The 12,719-nt window shown below is 42.2% G+C and overlaps 1 protein-coding gene across 1 annotated transcript in view; it reads right to left on the bottom strand.

Moving 5' to 3' along the window:
* Positions 1 to 10,930, bottom strand: part of LOC148148113 (uncharacterized) — a 39,062-nt gene extending 28,132 nt beyond the window's left edge. Inside the window, exons 1-2 of the mRNA XM_087993989.1 lie at positions 10,871 to 10,930; positions 235 to 317 (exon numbers count right to left, since the gene is read on the bottom strand). Of these exons, the coding sequence (XP_087850115.1) occupies positions 235 to 317; positions 10,871 to 10,900 (113 nt within the window). The 5' untranslated portion in view covers positions 10,901 to 10,930. The remainder of the gene's footprint in view (positions 1 to 234; positions 318 to 10,870) is intronic.
* Between the last annotated feature and the right edge of the window lie 1,789 nt (positions 10,931 to 12,719).

Raw genomic sequence — 12,719 nt, 5'->3', positions numbered from 1 at the left:
ATGCGCTGCCTGTGGGAGTGGTAGAGTCCGAATCATTGGTGACCTTTAAGCGGCAATTGGATAGGTACATGGATGGGTGCTTAAGCTGGGACAAATGTTTGGCACAACATCGTGGGCCGAAGGGCCTGTTCTGTGCTGTATTGTTCTATGTTCTATGGAGGAGACAGGATGATGGACAGTGTTTTACACAGAAACAAAACCATGGTTAGTGATATTTAAAATGAGTGAACAAACCTGATGTATTTAGCTTTTATCCAGAATATTAAAACAAACGACTGAAGTCCTGTTTCGAATCCCATCTTGGCAGATGGTGGAATCTGAATTCAAGAAAAATAACAAAGTATTAGGAATCTCCTGATCTCCATGAAACCATTGTCAGTAGCGAAAAAACTCCTGCCAACCTGACAGCGGCCCAGCCAGCAACTCAGTGTACTAATCACTGCAAAGTCTCAATAAAGGAATGAAACTGGATGGACCAGTTGGCACCTAACAAAGCACCAGAAATTACAACCACAGATGGTGCAACGTCCTCCTCACTAACATATGTTTTTTGGTGCCAAAATGTGGAGAGCTGTCTGACAGACTAGTCAAGGAACAACCTGACATATTCATACTCACGGAATCATCCCTTACAGACAATGACCAGACACCACTATCACCATCTCGAGATATCGAGAGTGTGGTGCTGGAAAAGCACAACAGGTCCGGCAGCATCCGAGGAGCAGGAGAATCGACGTTTCGAGACTAAGCCCTTCATCAGCCTGACCTGCTGTGGTTTTCCAGCACCAGACTCTTGACTCTGATCTCCAGCATCTGCAGTCTTCACTTTCTCCTGAAATCTCTGGATATGTCCTGTCCCACCGGCAGGACAGACCAGGCAGAGGTGGTGGCACACACAGGGAGGATTTGCCCTGGGAGTACACAGCATTGGCTCCGGAGACCAGGAAGTCTCATGGCTCCTGCTGATTACCACGTACCGAGCTCCCACAGCTGATGGATCAGTTCTCCTTCATGTTGAACAACATTTGGAGGAAGCACCGAGGAAGTAAAATGGTGTCAAACTTACTCTGGGTACAGGATTTCAATGTCCACAATCGAGACTAGCTCTGCAACAGAATTACTGACTGAGCTGGCCAGGTCCTAAAGGATATAGCTGCTCACCTGAGTCTGCAGCGGGTGGTGAGGGAACCAACAAGTGTAAAACATACTTGATCTCATTGTTATGAATTGACCAGCTGCAGATACATCTGTCCATGACAGTATCGGTAACAGTGACCATCACACATTCCTTTTGGAGACAAAGTCTTGCCTTAAAGTTGAGAAATACCTCCATTGTGTTGAGTGGCACTATCACCGTTCTAAACGGGACAGACTTGGAAGAGATGTAGGATCTCAAACTGGGTATCTCTGAGGCACTGTGGGACATCAACAGCAGCAGAACTGTACTCCAACACAATCTGTAATCTCATGGGTTTGTAAATCCTGCTCTCACTCATCACAATGGACAGGAAAGGAGGGCATGCCATGAGCAGCATCAGGCAGATTTAAAAATGAAGTGCCAACCTGGTGAAGCTACCAAACAGGACCATCTGCATATCAAACAGCATCAGCAGCAAGCAACAGAGCTAAGTGATCCTACATCCAATGGATCAGATCGGAACTCTGCAGTTCTGCCACACCCAGTTGTGAACGGTGATGGACAATTAAACAACTCACTGGAGGAAACATCACAGATATCCCCACCTTTCCTGATGGAGGGGTCTCACACACTCATGCATCAGATAAGAAGATAGCATTTGCAGCAATCTTCAGCCAGAAGTGAAAAGTGGGATGATCCATCTCAGCCTTCTCCAATGGTTTCTAACATCACAGATGTGAGTTTTAAGCCAGTTCGATTCAGTTTGAATAACATCAAGAAATGGTTAAGTAGTGCAAAGGCTACGGGCCCTGCCAACATTCTGGCAATAATACTGATAGCTTGTGCTCCAGGACTTGCCACCCACCAAGCCACATACTGCTCCAGCACTGGCATCTACCTACAATGTGGAACATTGCCCAGGGATGTTCAACACAAAAACACTGGGAAATCCAACCCAGCAAATTTCCCTCTATCAGTCCACACTCGATCAGCTGTAAAGTGATGGAAGATGTCATCAACAGGGCTACCAAGCAGCAGCTGCTCAGCAACAGCCAGCTGAGTGACACTCATTTTAGGCTCCACCAGGGCCACTCAGCTCCCGATTGTGTTTCCGCCCTGATTCAGAATCTGGCAACCAGCTGAATCCCAGAGGTGAGGTGAGAGTGACAGCTCAGTCCCACTCCAAGACCACTAGTTCTAGCTGATTCCACCCTCCTCTCAGCTCATATACTGAAACTCTCATCCATCGTGTGTTATCTCCAGACTTCGTTTTCCAAACACACTCAGGGCCAGCTTCCCACATTCAACCTCCCTGTAATCTCAAGAAAGTCTTAATCCCTGCTTGTTGATTCATCAAAAGACTCCTAATTATAATCAACAGCATGCAGCTATAGAAATGTACAGCAAGGAAACAGACCCTTCGGTTCAACCTGTCCATGCCGACCAGATTCCCCAACCCAATCTAGTCTCACCTGCCAGCAGCTGGCCAATATCCCTCAATTTAAAATTCTCACACTTGATTTAATTCCTGGCTGTGATATTCCCTAGCTCCCTGAACCACACACACTTTGAGACCTTGACAAGCCATTTTCTTCGAGACTCCCAACCAATCGTTAACTCATTACTTCACCTGTGTGGCTATTTCTACAGTTGCTGAAGCAGCATGATCTGAAATTCGCAGCCAAAACCTCACAGGTCTGTTTTCCACCTTTAAGACATCCCTCAAAACCTGCTTTTTGGCAATGCTTTTGGTCACCTGACCTAATATCTCCATCTCTGGCCTTATGTCTAAAATTCTCAATAGTATTTTTGTGAAATTATAAGCATGATAATAAAAATACGAACTGTTGTTGATTTGGACATTATTCATTCAGCAACAGTGATGATCTGAAAATAACCTATAATGCCACATACCCAACCACACTGTGAGAGCACCTTCACCACACAAACTGCAGCTGTACAAGAAAGTCAAACATCACCCTCTCCACAAGCAACAGGGCTTTGGCATTAATCACTGCTGTCTGTGGAAGGAGAAACACAGTTGATGTTTCAGGGAATGCAAAATGCATTACAGGGAATGAAAATGGGGCAGAATGTGATAGTCAGAAATGGAAGGAAAGTACACTTGCTTGTTGGAAAAAAGAATTCTTGACTGTCAAAAATATTCTAGAAAATAATCTGATAACAGAGCAGTACATGGTCAGGGGCTGGGCCGCAGTGAAAAACTAATTTACAAAGGGTCTATAAAAGTAATAATAGTCGTAAACAGACCAAAAATACACCCATGGTTCGAGACTGAGGAAGCTAGATATTGACAAAGTGGCCATGAGGGAGCCCAGAGGTGAATCAGAGCAGTATTGACTGCAATGATCCCAATGACTCGATACCAGAGAAAGTCTGCACATGCGCCTGGCTGCACCTTGCCCCCTACAAAGATGGCGGCGGTGCACGTGTCCAGTGAATCATTGTCCCGAATAAAGATGGCGGCGCTCACTCAGACCTGCAGTCGCGCTGAGGCCATTCCCCATTTACTGCAAACACGGGACTGGGACGTTCAAATTTGTGTTTTCCGACGCGCACAATTTGTTTGTAAAACCTCTCCGCTCATAGCAACACAGTTTTTCTCCCGTTTCCCTGTTTATTTCTTTCCTTACCATATCCTTTCTCTCCATAACTTCCCGAGCATTCATTACAGCAACTCCGCGCCGCGCGTGAGGGTGATCACATGGTTTGGTTTAGCTCCGCCCTACATTCACTTTGATTGATTGGAGGACCAACCGCCCGCTAGGTCCTCCAGCTCCGCCCACCGTCCTTTCATTGGCCCGGTGCTGACATCAATCACCCAAGGTTCCTTCGTTGGCTAGAGCATGCGCAGTGTGTCCTGCTTTAGCTGATATGTTGGGTCATGTGATGGGAGAGTTTACTGAGGATAAGAATTCCCTTTGTATGAGCTCTGCAGTAGATTTCCTTTATTCATGGAGGGAATTGCCTTCCTAGTCATGACTGAATAGCTATGATTGATGAATCAATGCTACCTGAATCAGGACATAAACACCGCATTTTCACTCCTTTTCACAACATCTGAGATCTTTAGCACATTGTATTCTTTGGAAACAAAAAAAGCATGAAATGGAGCCTCAAGGAATCGGAGCAGGAGTAGGGCATTCATCACCTTCAGCTTGTTCCCCCATTCTATCAGATCATGGCTGGGCCAACCCAGACCTCAACACCTCTTTTATGCTTGATCTGCATAGCCCTCAACTGCTCAATATTTCAAAAATCTATCTGCCCTCTTTTAAAATAATTTGAGATAGAATCACAGATTCCCTACTGTGTGGAAACAAACAGGCCCTTCAGCCCAACAAGCCAGAACAACCCTCCAAAGAGGAACCCAACCATTCCCCTCCCACATTTAACTTTCTCAGTTGTTTGGGTGAGAAAATTCGAGCCATTCACTGAGAGAAAAAATTCTTTACTTTTTCTAAAATGAATGTTCCCTTATGTAATGTCCCCTGGTTTGAGACTTCTCTGGTGCTAGAAGATCTAGTCAACATCTCCTCTATCAAGCTCCTCAGAATCTTGTTTCCATAAGATCACCCCTGCTTATCTATTCTTGATAGGTCAACCCTTTCGTCCTCAAAGCACCTAAGTGAATCTTTTTTGAATGGTCTCCGATGTTGGTTTATCCTTTATTAAATATGGGAGCTAACATTGTATACAGTACTCCAAGTGAGAACTCAGCAACAGCTAGTGTGGTTAACCAATCCTCAGTCCATGCTAATACAACACGCCGATACCATGAGCTCCTAAATTGTGCAATTAACTTTTATGTAGCACCTTATCATTTGGATTTTTAAAATCCAAATACAGAACATCATTGGATTGCCCTTTATCAGCCCTGCTTGTTATCTCCTCAATGGACTATCGCAAATTTATCAAATATAGTTTCTCTTTCACAAAACCCAGTCTATCATGTTTAATGATAAGCTTTTCTAAATGTCCTGCACTTTCTTACTTTAATATTCGACTCTGTAGATTCTTTCAGTAGATTTGCTAAGTATGATTCCCGTCTCTTAAATCCATGCGGACTCTTCCCAATCCTGTCACTGTTCAGTAAGAAACTTGATTGTACTCCAATGTAGTTAGTAAATGTATCTGTATTTATTTTTAAAAATCGATTACTTATCAATGCTGGACCCATGCAATATCAATAAATTAGTGACTCTGAATTTGGGTTATAATGTTTTTTCTGTTAATTCCTTTTCGTACTGTGTTATGCAGACAGCACCAAGTCTTAATTGTGAGTAACTTTGAAAATAATATAATTGAAAAATGACATCCCAAAATGCTGCCTCATTATTGTGCAAGGAGGATTTTGCATTCAATAGTTTGCAGATAAAATTGAACAGATGTTTGCTGCAATTTGGCCAGACTGCAGGTTACACCAAAGTGGCAACTCTGCTCTCAAATTCTTACTTGACACTGCCCAAGGTGATACTGATGGGACTTCACTTTGCCATTCTTGTTCACCAGCTTTATTTCCAGGTTTAATTCTATAATCATTCTAGAGCTTGTAATTATAAACAACTTCTCTTTTAGGTACATATGTAAATATCATACTGAAATGTTACATTGAATGGTACCAAATCTGAAATTAGTCTCTAATCTGATAGTAACGTGCTTTGACCCTTCTACATATGTATTGGCATAAGTCTATGCCAGTTATTTTTCTGAAGCCTGTGAGTCTTGATGAAGGGCTTATGCCCGAACCATCAACTCTCCTGCTTCACGGATGCTGCCTGACTTGCTGTGCTTTTCCAGCATGACACTTTTCGATCTGATGTCCAGCTTCTTTGGTCATCACTTTCTCCTTTGCGTAGATTAAACCAAGAATAATTTTTGTTGATGAAAGTGCAATAGGAACCAATTCAAGAAATTCAGATATCTTACATTTACCTTAACTATGTGAAGGCTAAGACATTACTAAATTATTGTCAGTAATTGAAACCGTGCTGACAAACTTGTTCAGTATCAGTGCCTCAGCTTTAGAGTGTTCCCAGATATCGCGCAGCTGTAGTATTTTGTTTTGCACTCAGCTATATGTTGTTCTCACTTGTTGCTTTGTGAAAGATTACAAAATTAACTTGGATGAATGAACTTATGATTTTTTTAACCAATGTTGGGAGAAAACAAATGTCAGCATTTGAAGTGCTGATAAAGTAAAATAAACTGATAATCAGTAGAAAGGGTTTAAGATGGATATGGAATAAATGCTGGCAAATGGGACTAGATTGATTTTGGATATCTGGTCAGCATGGACTGAAGGGTCTGATTTTGTGTTGTACAACTGTGATTTTATTCTCTCAATTATTCAAGAAGTTGAATACTTCGAGGAGGAAAAGGAGGATTTATGCAGAGAATGCACTTGAAATGATGATTGAGGTTTATCAAACTCACATTGTTTCATGACCTTTTCCTCTGGGTTCTTCAATGAACAAACTTGTTTTATTATCTGAATAACTATGTATCATGTGATTTGTTTCGCATAAAATATTTCGTTAGGATATAGTGAACTATATAAGAAGTGTTCATGTTTAAACTTTAGGCAGCTTGATTGTTAAGCAAGAAAATGTTGGCGTTTTACTCCCACTGAATCATTGCTCTATAAAAGGTAACAAGCTTTTTATCTGTTCTGGACACTGAATATATGGAACTCAATTCTGAAGGAAAACATTCTCGTCGTCATGTTCCCACATATGTGGACTAATTGCTTCTGGTCACTCTTCAGGCTATAGAGGCTCAGAAAGAAATGAGTTGGCCAAAGTTAGCAACATCATTTGGATGGACTGTGCTCATTGGGGAAACTTGCAAGATCTATTGAAGAAACACGTGTTTCAGAGTGTATGCAATAAACCTGAACATTGTTATTTTTTTTCACAGAGCTTGGGACCCGACAGGAGCAGCAATGAAGCTAGTATTGTTTTTTTTAATTTCCGAGGTTGCCAAATTATTGTTGGTAAATGCAGGTGACTTTATCAAAGCATATTTCACATGCCCCAGCTAGGAATTTGGTCCCAATTCTGTCAGTCCATCCATTCCTATGGATAAGAGGTATTTTAAATGTGAGCACTCCATTTAACTATTTGAATTGAATACTTCAGTGGTTAAGTCCTCTTGGATTCTTAATTTCAAATTACTCAAATGTGATTTTTTTGTCCCCCCTGAATTTGCCAAGCACTGGGCAGTTCTGGAATATTCCAAATATTTACAATAGATGCATTCACACTATTGAAGGCAACCTGGCAGATTTAAATACCATTCGGGTAGTCACCAACAATGCATAAGTAACTTTTTAAATTGCTTACTGTACACCAACACAAGCCAAGTACGACTGAAACCACAGATTGTCTCCCAAGGATTCCCAAATCTGAACAGTGCATTCCAGATATGCTCACTATCACCATCTGGGAGCAGTCTCCCAAAGTGCTCCCAGAATTTAGAAAGCACGTACACTGCCCTCCAAAGCTAAATCTGCTGCCACAGGCTTCACTCTTATTGCATACAATGACATTTATTGTCCAGTTCTTTAACATGACATGATTTTACAAACAATTTGTAGAAGTGAATGGAAAGTGTGATGTTTGCTTGACCTTTGGCTCTATGTATCAGGCCGAATTGAACCTTCAGCAAGATGTGGGATGTTTCCCACACACGTTGTTTAAAAAAGCAAAGATTATGCTCTGAGGTTTAAAAGTTCAATCAGGTTTAATAAAAATCCTTCCAAAAATTGAGAGTTTGACTTCAGCTCCTTTAAAGAGACATGCTCTTGGCCTTCAATTTTGTGACATGTGATCATTCTTTGGTAATGGTGGCTGTGTGCAACACTGCAGGATGTTGTGCTGAAGTGCCTCATTGGGTGGATGAGCTTTATTACTGGTGAAACTTGGCTAACTTTGAGATGGAATGTTACTTTGAGTTAAATCTTGTTTTTAAACGGAGGCGTGCTTGTGTAACTCAAGTGTGGAAACTATGCTCGTGTTTGCATTGAACCTTTCACTTTTGGAGATCAGTATTTTTCCGATGTGTTTTGTGAATAAAGTTCACTATAGAAAGCACAGTGCTGGAGAACCGCAGGTCCAGCAGCATCTCTGAGGGGAATAAAACATTGTAAGTTCAAAGTCTCATGACCTTTTGTCTGTTCGGACGAAGAGTCAGTAAACTTGAAATGTAACATGTTTTTCTCTTCACCGATGCCCTCAGAACTGCTGAGTTTCTCCAGCACTTTGTTTCTGGGGTTCAGATCTCCAGCACCTGCAGTTTATTGTTTTGTTATCGATCCTATGATTTGATTTGGGGAGCGAGAGGCAGCAACTGTGATCAACTGGGATAAAACTCCCCAACCATGGAAAAAAAACACGCAGTTCTTTATACTTTGCAAAACACGACTGTAAATAAGAAATGAAATTAAGCGAAGTGCAAGAAGGCATATCACCTGCCTTGTCTCAAACTTGCTACTCGTCTTTGAGGACTAATCTGTCAGAATTCTGTTTGCTCACTTCCTTTGAGATCACAGTCCACAAATGTCTCAGTTCCAGTTCCTGGGCCGGGCCTGGTGACCACATTGCAATGGGGTGGGGAGCTTTGTGTCAGCCTGAAGGTTTTGTCAATAACAACATTGCAGGTTGAAGTTGACGGTTTTGACGAATATTGCATCATCAAACTGGAGGAAATCCTTCCGAATTTATTGATTAACTGGACTGAGTCTGTTTACCTGCAGCCCTGTTAATAGTGCTGTAATATTCTATGTTAAGAATCACACACCACCAGGTTACAATCCATCAGGTTTAACTGGAAGCACACTAGCTATCGGAGCGACGCTGCTTCATCAGGTGTTTGTGGAGGGCAAAATTCTAAGGCACAGAATTTATAGCAAATATTTATAGTGTGATGTAACTGAAATTATCCATTGAAAAATACCTTGATTGTCTGTTGAGTCTTTCATCTGCTCGAATACCATTATAGTTTCACTTCTTTCATGTGTAAATCACAAAGCCTTATTTTAAAAGTTGCATTCCTGACAGTGGCCCACCAAATCACTCATTGTATTAGTCACTGCACAGTCTCAACAAAGGAATGAAACTGGATGAACCACATTACATCTACCAATGCACTGGAAAATACAACAACACAATCAGCCCTCTTGACCCTGCAACGTCTGTCTCACTGTGGGCCAACAGCAGTAGCAGAACTGTACTCCAGCCCAATCTGAAATCTCATGGCCTGGTATATCCCCCATTCAACCATTAACATCAAGCCTGGGGATAAACCCTAGTTCAATGGAGAGTTCTGCTGGGCATGTCAGGAGCAATACCAGGCATACCTAAAAATGTGGTGCCAAACTGGTGAAGCTACAGTGCAAGCAACACCAAATAGAACTATATGATTCAACAACCAATGGATCAGATCTGAGCTCTGCAGTTCTGCCACACCTAGTCAGGAATGGTGATGGACAATTAAACACTCACTGCAGGAAGCATCACAGATATCCCCACCCTTACTGATGGAGGGGTCTCACACATCCATGCAACAGACAAGACAACAGCATTTGCAGCAATCTTCAGCCAGCAGTACCAAGTGGATGAGCCTTCTACATTGGTCCCTGACATCACAGACGTGAATCAACTTGGTTGAAAACTTATTTCAAATCAGATCAAGAAACGGAGAAGTAGTGTAAAGGCTGTCGGCCCTACCAACATTGTGGCAATAATACTGATGGCTGTGCTCCAGAACTTACTGCCCAAGACAAGTCCAGCACCTACACCTACTGACATTGTGGAACATTTCTCAGGGATGTTCCAGCACAAAAACGCAGGACAGAGCCAACCCAGCCAATTTCCCTCCATCAATCGACACTCGCTCAGCAGTGAAGTGATGGAAGGTGTCATCAACAGTGCTGTCACGCAGCTGCTCAGCAATAACCTTCTGTGACACCCAGTTTGGGTTCTGCCAGGGCCACTCAGTTCCTGATCTTGTTGCAGACTTGATTCACAAACTGACAAACAGCTGAATTCCAGAGGTGAGGTGAGAGTGATAACCCAGTCCCACTCCAAGACCATTATTTCGACTTCAGTGATCTCACCTGACCTCACCACAGTCTCAGCTTTTTTACTGAAACTCTCATTCATTTTGTTAACTCTAGATTTCATTATCCAAACCCACTCCTGGCCGGCATCCCACAATCACCCTCCCTATAATCTCCAGAATATTGAAAACTCTACCACCCAAGTGCTCACGTGTACCAGAACTTGCTGATCCATCAAAAGGCTCCCATTTATAAGCAACAATAATTTACTTTCACACCCTTGACTTAATTCCTGGCTGTAATCATTCCTATCTTCCTGCACCACACACCCTTTCATATCTCAATAACTCATTTTAGTTTAGATTCCCAATGATGTGTTTATTTTTGAGTTCAGCTGTGTGACTGTGTCTATAGATTCCAAGGCAACATGGTCTGGAATTCCCACCCTCTAAGATCTGCTTTCTTCCTTTAAGGCATTCCTGAAAAATTGCTAATTTGGCAATGGTTTTGGTCACTGGACATAATATTCTCCAGCTGTGGCCTTATGTCAAAAGTTCTCAATATTTTTGTGAAATTAAAACCTTGTTGATTTGTACAGATATCTTCTACTTTTCACTATCGCTGAGTGAATAATCTGTAATGTCTCTTACCCAACCACGTTGTGGGAGCGCCTTCACCATTCAAACTGCAGCTGTACAAGGAAGTCAAACATCACCCTCTCCACAGGCAACAGGGCTTTGGCAATGATCACTGGTATCTGTGGAAGGAGAAATACACATGATGTTTCAGGGAATGCAATATGAATTATAGGGAATGAAAATGGTGCAGAATTTGACTGTCAGAAATGGAAGAAAAATCCACTCACTATTGGAAAAAAGAATTCTTGACTGTCAAAGATATTGTGGAAAAAATAACCTGATAATGGAGCAGCATACGGTCAGGAGTCAGGCAGCAGTGGACAATCCATTTACAAAAAGCTCTGTGAACGTAGTAGTAAAATACTAAACATGGCAAAAATACACTCATGTGAGACTGAGGAAGCTCGATAACGAACAAGTGGACATCAAGGAGCCCAGAGGTGAATCAGAGCCGTGTTCACTTTTATGATCCCACAGTCAGAGATGTCTATCACAAAATCAGTCCAACCTTCAGTCCAGCCCATCCATGCAAACCAGATATTCTAACCTAAACTATTCCCATTTGCCAGCACTTGACTGACATCCCTCTGAACCCTTCCTATTGAAATGCCTTTTAAATGTTACAATTTTGGTTGCCCTTTAGGCTCCTTTTGAATTTTCCCCTCTCACCCTAAACCTATATCCTCTAGTTCTGGGCTCCACCACCCCAGGGTAAACACCTTGTCTATTTACGCTATCCATGCCCCTCACGATTTTATAAACCTCTTCAACATCACACATCAGCCTATGACACTCCAGGGAAAATGGCCCCAGCCTATTATGCCTCTCCCTGCAACTCAAATCCTCCAACCCTGGCAACATCCTTAAAAAACCAATTCTCAAACCTTCCATGTTTCAGTGCCTCTTTCTGATAAGAGGGAGACCAGAATTGCACACCATACTCCAAAAGTGGCCTAACCAATGTCCTGTACAGCTCCTTTACTCAATGCTCTGACCAACGAAGGTAAGAATCCCAAACAATTTCTTCACTATCCTATCTACCTGTGACTCTCCTTTCAAGGAACCATGAACATGCACTCCAAGCTCTCTTTGTTCAGCAAGACTCTCCAAGACCTTACAATTCAGTGTGAGTGCTGCTCTGATTTTTCTTTCTAAAATGCAGCACCTCACATTTATCTAAATTAAACCCTATCTGCCACTCCGCAGCCCATTGGCCCATCGATCAATATCCCATTGTATTCTGAGACAACCTTTATCACTGTCCACAATACCAACAATTTTGGTGTCATCTGCAAACTTACTAACTGTACCGCCTCTATTCACATCCAAATCATTTAAATGGATGAAGAAACAAATCCTGAATATAATCCCAATCTACTCAGTCTCTGTTAAGCCAACCCCGTCAACTGCGGAATCAACCTAGTTAACCTCCTCTGCACCCCCTCTAGAGCTGATACATCCTTGAGCAAGTAAGGAGACAGAAACTGCATGCAGTACTCCAGGTGTAACCTCACCAGCACCCAATACAGCTGGAACATAACCTCCGGTTTTAAATACAATCCCTTCAGCAATGAAGGCCAAAATTCCATTTGCTTTCTGAATTGATTGTTGTACGTGGTGACCAACCTTCATGCAGAAGGTTACTCCGGTGCCCCTGCATAGCAAATGATGCAACTTTTTAAAATTCAAGTAATAATCTCTTTTTTAATGTTACTTCAACCAAACAGTCGGACTTTACATTTATGAACATTCTATTCCAAATGCCAGACCATTGCCCACTCACTCAATGTATTTATGTTCCTCTGCAAAGTTTCAGAGTCCTCCGCACACTTTGTTCTGCTACTCATCTTAGTGTCATATG

Source organism: Chiloscyllium plagiosum, unplaced genomic scaffold, assembly GCF_037043375.1.
Source record: "Chiloscyllium plagiosum isolate Xiang-an unplaced genomic scaffold, Cpla_swu_hap1 HiC_scaffold_14, whole genome shotgun sequence".
NCBI lineage: Eukaryota > Metazoa > Chordata > Chondrichthyes > Orectolobiformes > Hemiscylliidae > Chiloscyllium > Chiloscyllium plagiosum.
This window is presented reverse-complemented; position numbering and strand designations above follow the sequence as displayed.